Raw genomic sequence first — 18,841 nt, 5'->3', positions numbered from 1 at the left:
GAATGGCAAAAGCTGATTCCAAATCATTAGTTCTTATTCTGCTGGATCTATCTGCTGCTTTTGACACTGTCAATCACCAGATCCTCCTGTCTGCCCTCTCATCACTGGGCATCACAGGGATTCCACTTTGCTGGTTTGAATCCTATCTCACTGGTAGGTCTTTCAGGGTGGCTTGGGGAGGGGAGGTATCCAAAGCACATCACCTTGTCACTGGGGTTCCTCAGGGATCAGTTCTTGGACCCCTCCTCTTCTCCATATACACAACATCACTGGGTCCCATCATACAGGCACATGGCTTCTCCTACCATTGCTATGCTGATGACACACAGCTCTATCTCTCATTTCAACCAGATGATCCAACGGTAGCTGCACGGATCTCAGGCTGCCTGGCGGACATCTCGGCATGTATGAAAGAATATCACCTACAGCTCAACCTGGCAAAGACTGAGCTTCTTGTCTTCCCTGCCACTCCAACTCTACAGTATGATTTCTCCATCCAGCTAGGTTCTTCTACAATTACCCCATCGACTTCGGTCAGAAATCTTGGTGTAATCTTTGATGACCAGCTGACCTTCAAAGACCACATTGCAAAGACTGCTTGATCTTGCAGGTTTGCATTGCACAACATCAGAAAGATCAGGCCCTTTCTAATGGAGCATGCTGCACAACTTCTTGTCCAGGCCCTTGTCATTTCTAGGCTGGACTACTGCAATGCTCTTCTGGCTGGACTTCCATGAAGCACAATCAAACCTCTACAAATGATTCAGAATGCAGCGGCACGACTGGTTTTCAACGAGCCCAAAAGAGCCCATGTTATACCTCTCTTTATCTCCTTGCACTGGCTACCGGTTGCGGCTCGCATCAAGTTCAAGACATTGATGCTTGCATATAGAACAGCCACAGGCTCAGCACCCGCCTACTTCCACTCACTACTACGAATCTATGTCCCCTCCAGAAGTCTGAGATCCGCTAGTGAGCAACTTCTCGTGGTACCATCACAGAGAGGCTCAAAAATCACTTTCCAGAACATTCTCGTTCACCGTTCCTGGCTGGTGGAATGATCTTCCCACCCCTATCCCGTATGCTGAATCCCTGACAATTTTCAAGCGACAGCTGAAAACTCATCTCTTTAAACGCTACTTGACTTCATCTTAAAAAAAAAAAAAGTATTTCTCTTTATTTATTCCTTACCTTTCTAGCTTGTACTTATTTGAACAATGCCTAAAACGTGGTATTACAAGCACTTCCTGTGTCTGTTTGCCTCTTTAAGAAGAATCGCTTTATGTATTCCCCAGTTGTAAGTCGCTTTGGATAAAAGCGTCTGCAAAATGAATAAATGTAAATGTCAACATTCAAAACAATGAAGGGGTATAACAATATATTGTGTCACAATATATAGTAATACTAAAATGCATAATACTTAAAATGCAAACCCTCTTCTGAAAAGGGGTCGGGAGCACCAGCTCATTTGCATTTAAAGGGACAAAGACAAAAACGGCATGTTTTAGCTCATACCCTAAAATTGGCAACCTAAACAAGTGATACAAATTATCTGTAAGGTATTTTGAGCAAAAACTTCACATACACACTCTGGGGACATCAGAAACTTATTTTAAATCTTGTAAAAAGGGGCATAATAAGTTCCCTTTAAGACATTACTGCCACTATAAGAGGTCAAATACTGAAGTTTGAGTCTTGCACCCTTTTAACTCTTACCCCGCTAGCGTTTTTGAAAAAAGTTGCCAGCCACTGCCACAAATTTTCACTAAAATTTCATGGCCCCCAGAATATTTTGTATAAATATCTGAACATGCAACACATCAAAATAAAGAACAGACCCTCTACTTTAAACAAAACAATTTATCCTGGCTTCAAGCATTATTTTTTTTATAAATACTTGAATGTAGGTAGGTTTCATAAAAAAGCAACATTTTGAGCAAAAAGCTGAGAAAATCAAATTTTTATCCAATACTACATCTGGATCATATTCAGTAATATTATCAAAGCAAAGATGCAGTAGATGGCTTCCATCAGTACTCCCAAAGCTTGCACAGGCCACCACTTTCTGGATCCACATTTCATTCTGTAACAATAGGCGGTTTTCATTTATATGCTGTTTATTGTTGATGATCACATTATTTTTCATATGCATATGCTCGTTTATGCGTCTTCCTTTTCTGTGTTTTTGTTCGAGTGATTCTAAACTCATTCAGGAGATGCGTAATACCGCCCCCGAGCGTATAACTGCGAGAACATGAAACCCTGGAAAATTCTGTTTGGAGGGGAAAGAGTTAATGATACATAGTTTGTTGAGGTAATTACAGCAGCTTACATTAAAACTTATGTAAACAAAGAACATTTCAGTGCATCCTCCTGAAGGTTAACAGGTTAAAACTTTTTAGGATCCTTCAGGCCATTGTGCCGATGACCCATACTGAGTATTGTAAAGACACGCTAATGCATTCAGAAAAATACAGTATTTTACAAAAAAATTAAAAGTGGCTAATGGCCAAAATAGTCGATATATTTCTTCATCATGTCTGTTAGGACAGAATCTCTATGCAAGAAATGCTTTTGCGCTGCTGCTGTTGCACTTCTGGATCTGAAGATGATCTAGTTACCGTGATTGTGACCGTAGACTAGATAATCGATCAGACTCTGATGTGGTTTCCTAGTGTGAATCCTTTCATGAGTTCCCAGACTTTCATCCAGATTATCTCGTTTTGCAGTGTGAATACTTGACTTTTTTTTTTTCCCCAGTGCGACTTATCTGTTGCTTTTTCAGATAGAAAGCCTGAGCAGCTTCCTTCCAGTGTGAACTCTCATGTGAATCTTCAGGTGCTTCATCAGGTCTAAAAGAAACATTAAATCAAGTGAGATTTCAAATGAGAGACAAATGAGAAATGTAAAGTAAAGCCCAAAGTCAAGATCACTGATGAGTTCAATAGTCATTTTAATCCCATCAAATCTGGTCGACAACTGCTGTGCACGATTATGATTTAGTACGATTTTTACTTTAATGTCATGAAAACAATTTGTGTTATAAATCACTACTTTGGTCATGAAACTCTAGATGGCACAGGTTTGACATGTAATCTGTAAGCAATCACAACAGCCCCTTTCACACAGATTCCAGAAAGTACACTGATAATAGGCGCTTTCACACCGTGTAGTTCTAGGAACTAGCCAGCAGGGTGGTTTCTAGAGAACCAATTTTCCCTCGGGCGGTTCTCCTGGTTGTATTCGCACTGGCAGCAGGAACTCTGAAGCAGCCGACCGTGACATCTTTATTCACGGCATTTACAAACATCAACAACCAGTGAATGGAGGATGCTGTGATCGGAGTTGTTTTTGTTTTGTCTTTCGTGATAACGAAGATGTTATGTAAACGCACAATTTACACGATTGAGAGAGCAAGAAAATCTGCCTAAATCTCATGACAACTTGCAGTGTTACATATTACCGAGAGAACAGGTGAATGCCATTACAGCTGTTTTCCATGTTCCGTGGAGTAAATGTTTACATGGCTTTTTAAAAATGCGGGGTAGCCAGTGTTTCATGTGCATGTGGCCAATCAGCACACACTGCGTCACTGGTAGTTCCTATAGAACTGTTTTAGACCCTACTCTGAAGTAGGAGCTAAATTAGTTCCCCCAAACTGAGTTCCTAGAACTAAAACCGTTCCTAGTTCCTGTGGTGTGGACATACCAAAAAGCATTAATTTCCGCCAATAGGTCTAGGAACTATGAAAAGGTTCCTCCGGAACTCCTTACGCCATTGGTCCTGACTTTTGTTCACACAAAGCACGTTCCGAGACTGATCCTAGCAAACTCAATAGGTCCCCATCATTGGGATTGATCCCAAAATCAATCCCAGAATGTGTTTGCGTTCACACAGAAGGCACTCTAGTAAATCTATGGCATTTTTCTGGAATCAGTGATCTGTGTGAAAGGGCAATTATTTTCTACATGGCACAAGTTGATTGGCCACTATGCTATGCATAAGACAAACAAATATGTGCGAATAAAGAAGGTGTGGATCTTCTGTGGATCTTCTCATGTGTTTTCAGATTTCCTAACTGACTGAATGTCTTGTCACAGTGTGAACACTTGTAAGGTTTTTCTCCGGTGTGAATCCTCTGGTGCAGTTTCAAATGTCTCGCTGTAGTAAAAGTCTTCCCACACTCAAAGCACAAGTACTCTCTCACATCAGTATGAATTTTCTGATGTACATGCAAACTCCGCAGCAGTGAAAAACTCTTTCCACACTCAGAACAGGAATGTGGCTTCCCCTTCGTATGAACTACCAGATGTGTCTTTAGACCTGATGACCAATGAAATGTTTTGCCGCACTGATCACACTTGAATGGCTTCTCTCCGGTGTGAATCCTCATGTGAGCAGTAAGACTGTTTTTGTTTGAGAATCTCTTTTCACACTGATCGCACATGAACGGCTTCACTCCGGTATGGATCCTCATGTGAAACACAAGAGTATTGTTGTGTGTGAAGCGCTTTTCACATATATCACATGAGTACGGCTTCTCTCCTGTGTGAATTCTCATGTGTACTCTAAGGTTTGTTGATTGTGTGAAACTCTTCCCACACTGACCACACGGGAACGGCTTCTCTCCGGTGTGAACTCTCATGTGAAACTCGAGATATTGTTTGGTTGAGAAACTCTTCCCGCACTGATCACATGAAAACGGCTTTTCTCCAGTGTGGATTTTCATGTGTTTCTTAAGGGTTCCCTTTTCCTTGAATTGATTTCCGCACTGATTACACGTGAATGGCTTCTCTCCAGTGTGAACTCTCATGTGTTCTTTAAGTGTTCCTTGTTGTGCGAAACTCTTCCCGCACTGATCACACGTGAATGGCTTCTCTCCAGTGTGAACTCTCATGTGATACTTAAGACTTTGTTTGTGTGAGAAACTCTTCCTGCACTGATCACATGGGAACTGCTTCTCTCCAGTGTGAACTCTCATGTGATACTTAAGATAATGTTTGGTTGAGAAACTGTTCCCACAATGATCACATGTAAACGGCTTTTCTCCAGTGTGGATTGTCATATGTTTTTCAAGGTTTCCTTTTTCTGTAAATTGATATCCGCACTGATTACACGTGAATGGCTTCTCTCCAGTGTGAACTCTCATGTGACACTCAAGACTTTGTTTGTGTGAGAAACTCTTCCTGCACTGATCACATGTGAACGGCTTCTCGCCGGTGTGAACTCTCATGTGACGCTCAAGACTATGTTTATTTGTGAAACTCTTTCCACACTGAGTGCAGGTGATAGATTTATTGGCTTTTCTTTTCTTTAAAAATGTATTTTTAGTCTTTGAGCGGCTCAAAGGTTTATCTGCAGGTTTGACATGATGTTCCTCCTCCACTTCACTCAGTTCTTCACTCTCCTCGCTCTCTTCCATCAGCTCTGAAATGAAAAAAAAAATCACTTTAAATAAGCCAAAATTCATAGAGAGAAATATTAAAATGAGTCCTGATGTAATAGCAGAAACAAGACAGCTGCTGTAAAATATTATGATTCTAGTGCGTTTTTATAAATTAATTGAATGACTGAGGCACAAATGTAATTTTTTTGTAGTGACTACTATCAATCATCTAATGTTATGATGAAGGGACCAAACAGATCTCGCCCCCCATTTACTTCCATAGCAGGAAATATAGTAGAAAAATAAATACTATAGCAGTCATTGGGGGGGCAATATATGTTTGGTTACTGACATTCTTCCAAATATCTTCCTTGGTGTTCAGCAGAACAAAAAAATGTATACAGGTTTGGAACAACCTGAGGGTGAGTAAATGATGGCAGAATTTACATTTTTGGGGGAGATATCCCTTTTGCTTAAAATATATCAAAAAACACAATGTTGTAAACTATATATTTAACTTTATCTAAATGTGATTAAGTGCTAGACGCTTTCTAACATGAATGTTCTTCAGCATCATAAATAGGGTTGCAAAGGGGTGGAACATTTCTGGGGGAACTTAATTTTGGAAATATTCCAAGTTGGACACTTAATGAGAATTTACAGGAGTTAAAGGGAATTCATTGGAAATTTGGTTTAATTTATACATCAAATAAATTACTGAATAGATTTCATAGACTTTGGGACCAGTTGCTAAATGACTAGAGAAGATAAATTATTTCTGATATAAAGGCTAGCAGCTAGTTAAGGGACAGTTACCAAAAATGAAAATTCTGTCATCAATTACTCAGCCTCAAGTTGTTCTAAAACGGAATGAATTTCTTTGTTCTCCTCAACACAAAATATATTTTGAAGAATGCTTGTAACCAAAGAAAAAATCTGGTCCCCCATTGACTCCCATAGTATTTTTTTTTTAATTCTATGGAAGCCAATGGGGCCCAGCAACTAGCTACCAATATTCTTCAAAATAAGTTTTTTTTTTTTTGCATGTTCAACAGAAAATAGAAACTCATACAGATTTGAAACAATATGAGGGTGACAGAACTATGACAGAATTTTCATTTTTGAGTAAACTATGCCTTTAACAACAATTTTGTCACATATATACAGTTAACACAACCAGTGAGGTTCAGTCTTGTACACTGGTCAGTTTTCTTTGCATTAAATCTGGTTGTTTTAACCAAGATTATGCTGCAAGACATTTTTTTCAACTATATTTAATTTTCCTGTTATAGGCTAACATACTGTAACATTTCCAGTTTATTCCCTTTAATTCCCATTAACTCCCGTTAATTCCCATGGAAGTTTTCCAACTTTGAATATTATCAGAATTTTTCATCCCTAATAAACACCAACCTGTTTGTTCTTCAGTATCTTCAGTGTGTTTGATTCTGCAGGGTTCTGGATCTCTCATCTTCTCTCTGTCCTCTTTAATAAACTCAGTCTTTGCAGATTTCAGCTCTTCCTGATGTGTTGATGCTCGTCTGCACTTGTAAACTGATGGGAATATTCTAGCATTTATTGCTGAACTGCAGTGGGAGGAGCTTCCCTGATGATGAATTCCAGTGTGGGAGGAGCTGATCTGCCAAACTCAGAAATATATCACTTACTGACTTTGTTTTTATAGGGCCAGAGACCAGGGGGCTGTTTCATAAAACAAGTTTACCAAATAAGCCAGGCTTATTTCAGTTAGTCTGACTTATTTTTACTTGATTTGGTTTCATAAAGCAAAATTACCATAGCTCAAGCTCAGTCACTCTGGCAACTTATGCTGAGAAACTAACCTGGTCCGGGGCAGGCTAAAGGCCCCGATATACTTCAAATGAAGTTCGTTTTCATTCTCCGTTTGGGGGCAAAAAGAAGTTTGAAAAGGCTGAGCGACGGTATACTGTTTCCTAACTTTCCAACACCCCTGCACTGCTGGATTTTGCACTGTGTAGATTCTCGCGCATATCCCCTAAACACAGCAACGATGAAATGAAGAAGTGTAGGCAATCTAGGTGTGAGACGGGCACCAATGGTCAGAATATTATAGACAAAAGAATAATGATTAGCAGCAGTTCAGAGTCAAGTATCATGTTTGCAATACAAAAGAACCATAACATTTCCATAATCAGTCCTTTATGGGAAGTGAAGTGTGAATGGCTCATAGTCTGAAAACTGTAGCATGATGTGGAAAAAAATATTGGAGTCAGTTTGTTACTTTATTTTATTAGTGTTCATTTATTTTATTAAACTGGATAAATTGTTACACCTTTTTATATTTTATGTGGTGTCATGACTTACTTTTGATAAAAACAAAGGTTTATTATTGTATATTCGTTTTGGCTTTCTCTTGCGCTGATTGGATAAATGGTGTAATCACTAATGATGAACTGGCCGAGTTAATTATCTGTGCGTGCTCCTCCTGAAATTTGTTTGTAAACATCACTTCACGAGTTCACACTTTCTTATAATTAATAAAGGTTATGCGTATTTGGCGTGCTGTCCAGGGAGAGGGCTCCGAGCTCGGCAAGACTCCCGAGCCCGGGGCACCCCCCCCTGTCCAGGGAGGGATGGGTAGGGGCATGGCGGAAGGAAGGGCAGGCATGCGAGAGGTAGGAGGAAAGATAGCTGCCGGGACCGCTTGCGGAGGCGTGCTCACGCTTGGGGTGGCTCCGGGAGCGGAAGAAAGAGGGGGAAGAGAGGGGGAATGGTGGGCGTTGGGGAAAATACAGGTAAGGCTCCTGCGGGAGCAGACACTGCTGTGGCAGTAGGGAAATACAGATGAGGTTCCTGCGGGAGCGGACACTGCTGCGGAGGTAGGAGGGTACCTGCGGGAGCAGTCGTTACTTGAGGCAAAAGGGGCGATTGAAAACTCCTGCAGGAACGGGGTGCTAAATGGAGATGGGCAGACTAGGGAAAAAGGGGGGGGCTGATGAGGGTTTGGTGGGCTTCCTTGATATGTGAGCGGTCAGATCGGATGTAGTTTTTAAAGGCTTCTGATGACCAGCGACACGCTCAGAGGATCGGGAGATGTTTGCTGCTGGATCAGGTGCGCGGCCCAGGCTTGCCGAAGGCCTTCTGCTGCGGCCAGATAGTCGGAGGCTCGTCCTTGGTGGCGTGGTAGTTGGATCAGGCCGTGAATAAGGAGCACTGCGGCCCCGGTTTGTTTTGTCCTTTGCTTTGGACGGAGGAGTGGAGATTGGAAGTGGCGCCCCCGCCTGGAGCGAAGCGTAGAGGGCTTGTAGCTCCGCCTTGTTCATACGGTGAGGAGCGAGGATGCCAGCGTTTGAGAGTGCTTGGCGTAACTTTGGCACGGTCCATTTCTCCGTAGCTGGAGCGGAGGAGAGAGCCGAGGCATAGGAGGACGCTGGAGAAGGTGGCTGACGCCTGGAAGGTGAGGGTGAAGGAGAATCTCGGCGTCTGAAGGTATGAGTGGCGGCGATGCGGGAAGGCCGGCGGCCCCGAGGTGCAGCCGCGGGCTCAGTTGGGGTGTCCTGCGGAGCGCTGGCGCGCTGAACGTCGGCTGTAGATGCGGGAGGAGCTGTGCTGTCGAAGGTGTTTTCCTCAGGGAACAATTCGGTCTCGGACATCATGCGGCGATTGGATGTACCAATGCTGAAAGTCGAGAGATAACGAAGGTAGGGCGTACTTGGTTATTTATGGGAGTTTTCTCTTGTGCTGATTGGATAAATGGTGTAATCACTAATGATGAACTGGCCGTGTTAATTATCTGTGCGTGCTCCTTCCGAAATTTGTTTGTAAACATCACTTAATTTACTGTATACCCTTTAAATTCGCTTATTGAAAGAACAGCAGCAGTATGGGGTAACATTTATTTGAAACACATGCATTTGGTACTTGCTACCATATATCTTTACTCTTTCCTTTCATTCTTTTCATGGCTTTGGAAAACTTGTCTCGGATGTTTCTCTACGTCGCTTTTTGCATAACTCCGGGTCGTCGACACCAAGCTTCGTTGCAATTTCTTTCTAGGAATTAAATGCTTTCTCTAAATCTTTAAAGTCTCTCCGCGAGCGATCGTTCAGGTGCGGATATATTTGTGCCAGCTGAGCTATTCGACACTCCAGTGTGTTCATGTTGCTAGTGGAATGAGAAACGAACCGGGAAAAAACAATTGCACGTCAAAGAAGGTGGAGTTCCAGAACACATCCACTGATTGCGTAATTGTCACGGACCAATGGAAGCTCAAATATGTTTAGGAGCCAAAACGAACTCCCCCAGAATGTTCACTTTGGTCAGTTCGTTCTTCGATTTTGTTTGAAGTATATCGGGGCCTTAACTGTCAGGATAAGCTGAGTTCCTCTAATGGGAGTTTACACGTCACATTTTGGTAACGGTACGGTTCACTTGGAACCCCAACCGAAGTGGTACTAAAAAAGTACCCGGTACTGTGCCCAGTGGAAAACCCTCCAAAAGTGAACCGTACCGAGCCGTATCGTGTCGTACCATCCAGTGGAAAAGCGCCATAACACTGACCAATAGGAACTCATTGATATTACGGCGCTGACTCTCTCACATACAATTATTTGAAGTTATCAGTTCAAAAATAGAAGTATACAGAAAATGTAACTTAAATAAAAATTTAGGCTACAACCGACTGTATTTAATGTATCATGCCCAAGATTTAATGACTTTGTTTTAAGATATTTGAAAACATTTTAACATGCTGCTACTTGCGCATTCAGTTGATCAGCCTTTCTCTCTGGTATTATGACAGCTGTACCTTTTATGGTTATTAGTAGAACATTAAAACATTACAATATAAAATTGCACTTTAAAACATAAAAAACACTAAATTAAAAGATAAAATCACTAAATGAAAAATGAAAACAAATAATATAAAACAGACTATATTTTATATGATAAGAGGAATACACATTAACTCATTTGAGCTAGTAATTAGGGTTGTATTAGCTAGCTTACATTTGATTTACAGTTACTGCTATGATAAAAATACACTTATATGTAGGATTAAAATTGTACGTGTCACATTTAATGTCCAACAACAAATATTTTAGCAGAATTATTGCGCTATTATTCTATTGCTCCGTCTGTTTAGCGTGCATGCGCGCAGCAGCGCTCGTTCACTCACGTAAGCCTCGTCACTCCTTACAGTAAAATGGATATATTTGCATGACTTTCTAACATTTACAGATGAAGAATATACCTGTGACATGTCAGTTATGCACTGAGGAAAACATAACGTCTCAAATGCATTAAACAGGCCAGATATATTCGCTGTTTGCCATGTTGGATCGATTTGATCCATGATCGACATTAAGAGCTGCTTAAGAATAAGCGTTCACATCAAATTATCCTGACTCATTGAATCTGGATCAAATTAGTGAGATTGCGTGAACTTAAATTATCGTTTATGAAACCGCTTTGGTCCCGATTGATTTGTTAGGTAATTTCAAGTCAGGTTTTGGACTTTAATCCCCGCTTTTCTTAGCGTCTTTTATGAAACAGCCCCCAGATGTCAAATTTTAGTATCTGCATCCAATTAAATGTTATTTTTTTTATTTAAAAATGAAACAGCATAGTTATTCTGTACAGTACAATATATAAAAGAATCAGAGATCATACTAAATTTGATTATATTTAAAAAAATTATTGCTGACAAATGAGTAAAACCTAGTAGGTTGAAGGACAATGTCAAAGTATAAAGATAAAAAAAATGACAATTAATGAGTATTTTTTTTCTTTCGCTATATAAACTGTAACAGAGATGCTGGAGTTTGGTTAGAATCCATGAGCGGAAGTTTATTAAAGGTCAAGGCTTTAAACAGATGTCGATAATCAGGCAGAGGGTCAAAGTTAGAGAAGCAAGCAGATCGTTCGTCGTACACAAGGGCAGAAGCAGAGACAATAGTGGAGAGGCAGGCAATGAGTCCAAACACAAACATCAGTCCTATCAGGCGTCAGAACAAAAGGGGCAGAGTACAAATACCGTGAGTCAAGAAGTCAGGCAGAATCATACACAGGAAATCAATCAGGAACAGAGGAAGAATAACGCTTGGTAAGGCAGGTAAACTGGCAATACTTCGCAATCAGCATATGGACTGGTCTCAGTTTATATGAGAGTCAAACAGGAAGTGAAAGCAGAGGAAGCAGAGGGAGTGGAGCACGGTCAGTACTCGGGCGAGGGCTCCCTCTGCTGGCTTGGCGTTACACACTCTAATCTTATAAGATGTAATGTACGGAATAGCCCACCAGATACTGGAGCTGACCCCCTCTTCGTCTCGAGTCCAGTAACACATTCACCCTATATGCCGGAGTTCCATCAAAGTCCAGTGGTGGTGGTGGTGGTTCTGGGGCTTCATGGCCAGGGTCAGCTCTCGAGTGGACGGGTTTGAGAAGGGACACATGGAAAGAGGGAGAGATACGATAGTGGGAGAGTTGGCCAGCCCATACGGCATTACCTGATATTCATAGTGCACCCTAGTGGTGAGAAAAGCTGTTTTCCATTCATCCCCTTCTTGGATTCTGAGGAGATTATATGCACTTTCGAAGATCGAGCTTGGTGTAGATTTTAGCTTCTCTGAGTTGTTCTAGTGCTGATGGCAAACGCTTGGTAAGGCAGGTAAACTGGCAATACTTCGCAATCAGCACATGGACTGGTCTCAGTTTATATGAGAGTCAAACAGGAAGTGAAAGCAGAGGAAGCAGAGGGAGTGGAGCTCGGGCGAGGGCTCCCTCTGCTGGCTTGGCGTTACATAAACCCATTTTTGTCTTTGACCCATATACTAATTGACAAATGTAAGCATTTATCTGTCTGTGCATCGTAAAGTAACTAATGCTAATTCACATTATTTGTATTCTTCATTAAAATAATGGCATATATCTAGAAAAATAAAGAACTGTATAAAAAGCATTTGAAAGCTTAGACACAAATGAATGTGCATATCTGTAAGCATCAAATTGCCTACCTTCTGTTGACACCAATGAAACAAGCTTTAAAGGGGTCATATGATGCGATTTCATTTTTTCCTTTCTCTTTAGAGTGTTACAAGCTCTTGGTGCATAAAGAAGATCAGTAAAGTTGCAAAGACTAAAGTCTCAAATCCAAAGAGATATTCTTTATAAAAGTTAAGAGTTAGTCACACCTACCTAAAACGGCTCGTTCGAACACGCCCCCACATACAGTGGGGCAAAAAAGTATTTAGTCAGCCACCAATTGTGCAAGTTCTCCCACTTAAAAAGATGAGAGAGGCCTGTAATTTTCATCATAGGTATACCTCAACTATTCAACAGTATGGTGAGGGGCGTAACATTTCCGTCTCACGCTTGAGGTATTTGGCCAATCACAACGCACTGGATAGCTGGCTAATCAGAGCACACCTCGCTTTTCAGACTGATGAGCTTTGTAAAAATCGACGCGTTTAAAAAAGGCGGGGCATAGAGGAGAAACAATAATGTACAGTATGTGGAAAATAATGTGTTTTTTAAACTTTAAACCGCATAAACACATTTCATTACACCAAATACACAAAATAATGTTCTTTTTAGCAGCATCATATGACCCCTTTAAGTGGCAATTTACAGGAGATCTGAAGACATCAGTATACTAAATGAGGTGAGAACAGGAACTATTGACATGAAATAAAGAGTCTTTTCTGCAGCTGTTAATATTGATGAGCCTCAGACGATCAACACTCATTCAACAAGACATTCAGGATCAGCAGCAGATTGTGTTTGCTGTTAGAAACAGATTATTTGAGTCGGGATATATGCTAAAAGTGTTCTACTGAAAGATAATACTGTTATTTCTTTCAATATGACATAATACAAAAACAAACACTAATGTAACCCATATTCATTAAGCACTCCAGCTAAATAACTACAGCAACATGTCCATATTGATCTAAATATAGTTTGATTTTCTAATAAGTATATTCATTGCAGTAAAGTAATTATAACTTAAATGTTAGTTTTGTGTGCAGAAACTGACAACAATCATAAAACTTCCAGCAATACAAAGCACCTAAGCACTAATATTTCCAGCGTCAAACTACATTCATATTTACCTACAGTATATTAACATTTATGTGAAGTATTTAGCAGAATCTGTTCCTGTATATTTTTACCATGTAAAGTAACTAACAAAATCGGTCCAAAGATGTATTCCCCAGGATTCCCCTCAGAGCTGGATTCCCCTCAGTTCCCCTCACAAATCTCAAACTGTTTCCCTCACATGCTCGCCGCTGCTGGTTCACTAAATGTTTACTTCGTTAGGAAGACGCCAGAACTGACGCACATGCACTGTGCCCGAAGAAAACAATGCAGAAATAAGCCTGTAAAATGTCACTTAAACAAACACAAATGTAGTGTGTTTGATGCTTGTGGGAGGTACATGAGCAAAAACAGTCATTAGGCCAAAGCTTTTTTCATCTAATGTTTTTTTATTTATTTGAGTTCCTATTGTTTTAATGTTAATATGGTGTTAATATGTGTTAATATGAACTTTAAATTACGCATTAAGGATGCTGTTTGTTTTTTTGAAACACAAAACAAATCTTTAGAATGTGTTAACTTTCTTATCCTTGGGGCAAAATTTTATTTTCACAAAGATTTCTTAGAAAAAACACCTACCTTTATAGATTTCTTATGTGAAGTAGAATATTTAATTCAATAACTAAGAATAATTCATAAAAAAGTACTTATTTTTTTGAAGAAATATGAGATCTTTCATGTACCATGATTGATGCCTGTTTTGCTGTGCTTTTTTCTGTTTTGTTCCTTCCTTTTTGTTGTATGTACAAAAATTACTGTACTTATGTAATATGTACTTTTGCTGGCAATGTTCTACATTTCCAAAATATGTGTTTGCACTATTGTTACATCTAATGAAATATGAAATATTAATAACAACAACAATAATAATAATAACAACAATAATAACAAAACAGTTTTGCCTACCATCTACACAGTCATATACACCTAGGATGGCTTGAGAGTGAGTAAGTCATGGAGTAATTTTCATTTGTGTGTGCCTTGTCTGTGAAAGTGGGCATATAATCGTCATGATTTATTTCACTACAACTCTTAAACTCTTACCATCTTTTGCATCATGTCTCGTCCTCAGATAATGGTCTTTCCAGTTTGTCTAGATCTTCAGTGGCTGTGAGAGGAAAGGCATCATCCTCACTGTCCACAGCGCAGAACGAGTCTTGGTCACTCTTTAGAAAACTGTTCCATGATTAATGGGTCACTTATTCCTTTGTAAGGATTTGTGAACACTTCAGTCATTACTAGTGGGTTACCATTATCTGTGCTTTATAATTAATTATACTGTAAGAATCCACCCGCCAGCCCAAAAAGCGGAGTCCAGCGGCCTGGTTGAAGGTTTAATGTGTGTTCGGTCTTTTCTTGCGCTTCTGAAAAAATTACTTGATTTATTAAAACTTTGGTTTCTAATTTAATTCTGACTCCTTTCTCGTTTAAATCTGACTCCAATTTCAGGTGTTTATTGAATACAAATTGCGATAATAATTAAAACAGCTGATCATAATGTTCACTGTGTTATAATCTGAATACCTGCTTATTCCGGGCTCACTGTACTTTCAATTATCCGTTCACTGGGGACCTAATGTCTCTTTTAAGTCTCACGTTGGCCTTACGTGGATCTTACACTCACAAACTTGCCAGTCTGATGTTAGTCAGAGGGTGTAGGTAGACTAATAACTAATTGTCTGTCGCCTACTGCTTGCTTATGACAAAAAAGTGTAGTTCACTTAGTTCCTTTCCCGTTCAACTTGCTAGCATCAGCGATAGACAGAAATCAGAAGGTCTCCGATGATGTGCCTACTGCTCCTACCATTCATGAGCCTTCAGTTTGACCTATCCTGGACACAGATTTGTGGTAACAAAAGCCTCCTCACAGTTTACTAGTCATAATGATTTCAGGAGAGTTCAATATCAGGTAAATATCAAGGTCAGGTAAATATGTATTATGCCAATTACATAGCCAATTCAAAGATATCAAATCATATCAATACAAAACATCAAATTCTCAAAGATTAATCCAAGAGTAAAAGATACCTGACCTTAGAAAATACATAGTATGGAGTGTAGAGACACACACCACACTGTAGGCTTTCTGGCTACAGGATCGCAAAGTCTTGTTTTGTCACTTCCCTTATATACCCAGATAAGAAACAAAGAAATCTTCAAATCAGTTGTAAAAACATAAAAGACCTTTTGTTTTTTTAGGATCTCGTGACCCAGGGTCGCACCTGGCTGGAGATAGATAAACATTCCCACAGACACTGAGGCGGACACACCCCTCAGCAGCAGAACACAATTCTACTAAAGTTTGAAATCTTTCTCATAATATAAGTGACTGCTGTGAAACTGAGACCAATTTACCAATCGCACAGAGACCTTTAGAACGATACCAAACATGAAGGGGCTTTTGGGGGAGAAGAGTGAGAGGGAGGAAGGGGGTCGTAAATGAACAAGGAGTTAAGTTTAATCAGGGTGGTGTTGTTTGATCTCTTCTCCAGATTAGTTTTATTGTTTTGTTGCATGGCATCTGTTTGTGATAGTTCCTGATGTTTTGGTTTCATGAGGAAATAATTTCACTCCTTACAATACATAAGACATTATTCACATTAATAATGACCCACCCCTGTTGTCAAATATGTTTTATGTTCAGATTTATGAGTCTGGTGACTTCTCTCATCATAAACAAGAAAGTGTAGATGTGCGTACGAATGTAAGTAAGATGTTCATTTCAGTTTAAACAGCTTCAGTGATTTTAATGGGAGTTTTTGAGAGTGCCTGAAGTCTGGCGATCTTTACTCTTTTTCTGTACAATGAAAGTGTAATTAGTAACTTATAATGTTTTTTTTTAATAAATTCATATTAAATACAAAGTCAGTCTCATTAAAAATATTAAGCATGACACCCATATCTGGTAGGCCTACCAGTAAAAAGACGGGTTTTTCTGGGTAGTTATAGATTAAACTATTAGGCTTGCCCATCGCTTATTATAGATCAACTAACATAATCTATAAAGGTGCAAAATGCATTTACTTACAGTACACATATGTACGAATCGAGATATTTCATGTTAACACGTTTGGGAATATTTCAAATAAAAAGAAAAAATAGATAGAAAATAAGCCTATATCAGTTATACGGTGTTGTGGTGGCTGCTGTGTGTCACATGACTGCATGACGCCCCTGTGTGGTGATGTGCTGATGTCTGGACATGTTAAAGAGACATGTTTGGTCATGAGCGTCCTGGGGTGAATTGTCCATTAGTAGGATGTTTAGGGTTTTGTGTGTATGTTAACGGTGTTGTGGGCATGTCTACTTTTCACAGTTTGACCCCTGATACGTACGTGTTTAAAAATGGGGTCAGGCACCTCGTCATTATTAAACCGTACAGGTTGTGTCAGCATCTGTGTGGTATAAGCAAATTTTCATTCTTAATCTACTTTTCCCCAGCAAGTTTGTTATTTGAAACACACGTTTGCTTCAGGAGAAGATGGCTGTCAATCTTAACAGTAAGTTATTATTAAGTTATTATTGTCATTATTATCAAGGACATTTATTTATTCATAAGTGAGTCACGACTCTGATGCATTAAAGAGTTTCTCAATAAATTATATAAATGCTATATATAAATTCTTGAACAGCAGGTGTGAATCCAGGTCAAAGCTCAACATCGGAGCATGCATCTCCGTGAGACAGCGAAAACACCCCTCCACTCTGTAAGTGTTTGCAATTCAGCATTACTCACATGGTTTGTTGAAATTGTTTTAAAACTTCTTATGTGCCTTTCCAGAAGCATTATCAAGCCTTGCAAACAGGATCGGCGCTGCTGGATGCGACAGTAACACGGAGTGTGGTGACCCACAGACTCAAGCGTAAAGCGTCTGCGGTCACCAGAGCACAAGTTCTGGTTGATGGGCCTGTGAGAGATCTTGATTTCATACCGCAGAGAACAGAACGGAAATGACCAAGACATTCCCTCGGAGCATCAGCTGGTATGTGTGTGTGTGTCAGTAACCAGCACATTAATATAGAACGGTAATTAAAGGCTCTAATGCACACCAGCACACCAGTATAGGTGTGTGTATTGTTGGAGCTAGATGACTTTTGATGACATGTAACAGTATAGTAGTGGTGTCCCAATTCTTAGGGAATATTTTCACCCTACCCCTTGACACTATGTTTCAAGAGACAAAGGGCAGGGGTATAAAATGGAATTGGGATTCGGCCTAACTGTAGGTATAAAATATTATTATCCTATAGCATTATTATTACAGTCTTCATTTATCAGCCAATGTCAGTCTTTGCTTTTTGTCATTTATATGAAAACTATAATGCATATAATTTAGAACGTACAGTGTTTGTCACTTGTAGCATTAAAACTCTAGAGTGTCCCGTAGAGGTCAAGGGGAGGTGGTAGATAGGCTCAGGACTCATAGATGCCATCCAAAAAAGTGTTCAGTAATTATGAGTGAAGAAACAGGGAGGGTTCAAAAATCACACAAAAAAAATAATATTTACAAAAAAGTAATAAAATAAATAGACACTTGACTGGAGTGCAAAAGAAAAACAAATTGCTACAAGCAGCAAAATAGACTCAATAGATAATTCTATAAAAACTCAAAAATAGATAATTTCAGCAGTCTGCCCCTATCTTTTTTCCCCCCCAAGGTCCAATCTATAGGGATGCTGACGAGAAACTGACGTTTTGACACAGTGTCGAGATCCCAAAGTGCAGATGTTTCGAAACACTGCTCCGAAGTGTGATTCGAAACACCCATGTCACGTGACTACGTTTCACACGTGTTTCGAGACGGGTATACCTGCCGAATCTGAATTTGATTGACAGGGTCGGGAACAAACCACACAATCGCACATCTGTCTCAACCTAACTCCCACAAAGTATAAAAGGGGAGTTAACGCAGCAGAACAATTAATATTTTCAAATAAAAATCTTTATATGTAAAAAATGTCAGACGTTGTGGCTTGATGTCTTTTATTAATGTTCATTTTTCATGACCAAAATAACATATTTATTCACAAAGAGTTAATTCAGTTGTCAGAGATGTTACAACAGAACAATAAAAGCACAACTTTTAAATGTTTATTACATGCATGCCTTACCCAGGATTCGAACATAAGGTGACAGGTTCTGACATACCAGTTAAGCAGACTAACCACTCCTCCAACTCACTTGGAGAGTTAATGAACACAACATATATGTTATAATTCAATTAATTGTTATAAGTCAATTCGCTTAACTGACTCGTTCAGTCATTGATCAGAGCAATACTTGAAAATGACCACTAGGTGTCACCGTAGATACGGATTTCAAATTGTTTCGAAGCCTCGGCACATTTGCTTCGACTGTTTCAGTGTTTCACGAAGCCT

General features: G+C 39.7%; 1 protein-coding gene and 1 long non-coding RNA gene across 2 annotated transcripts in view; one reads left to right on the top strand and one right to left on the bottom strand.

Moving 5' to 3' along the window:
- Nucleotides 1-2,781: 2,781 nt before the first annotated feature.
- On the bottom strand, nt 2,782-6,929 carry LOC107747633 (gastrula zinc finger protein XlCGF57.1-like). The gene is made up of 5 exons (XM_016562230.1): nt 6,800-6,929; nt 4,562-5,427; nt 4,307-4,477; nt 4,012-4,138; nt 2,782-2,852 (listed from the first exon to the last, which is right to left on the bottom strand). The coding sequence occupies exons 1-5, from the start codon at nt 6,855-6,857 to the stop codon at nt 2,782-2,784; spliced, it is 1,293 nt and encodes a 430-aa protein (XP_016417716.1). The 5' UTR covers nt 6,858-6,929.
- Nucleotides 6,930-9,196: 2,267 nt separating this feature from the next.
- Nucleotides 9,197-18,841, top strand: part of LOC107747632 (uncharacterized) — a 15,987-nt gene continuing 6,342 nt past the window's right edge. Inside the window, exons 1-2 of the long non-coding RNA XR_001640822.1 lie at nt 9,197-9,207; nt 9,517-9,519. This is a non-coding gene — a long non-coding RNA (uncharacterized LOC107747632). The remainder of the gene's footprint in view (nt 9,208-9,516; nt 9,520-18,841) is intronic.

This window comes from Sinocyclocheilus rhinocerous, unplaced genomic scaffold, assembly GCF_001515625.1.
Source record: "Sinocyclocheilus rhinocerous isolate Xijiao unplaced genomic scaffold, SAMN03320098_v1.1 scaffold3153, whole genome shotgun sequence".
NCBI lineage: Eukaryota > Metazoa > Chordata > Actinopteri > Cypriniformes > Cyprinidae > Sinocyclocheilus > Sinocyclocheilus rhinocerous.
This window is presented reverse-complemented; position numbering and strand designations above follow the sequence as displayed.

Bases quoted from the DNA above. Each gene is read 5' to 3' on its own strand.
- LOC107747633 (XM_016562230.1), bottom strand. From the start codon at position 6,857: ATGAGAGATCCAGAACCCTGCAGAATCAAACACACTGAAGATACTGAA. The intron at 4,478-4,561 runs ATGAGAATTCAC...CTTGTGTTTCAC, and splicing joins CAACAAACCTTAGAGTACAC to ATGAGGATCCATACCGGAGT. The intron at 2,853-4,011 runs GTTTGTCTTATG...TGTTTCTTTTAG, and splicing joins TTCTTTATTCGCACATATTT to ACCTGATGAAGCACCTGAAG.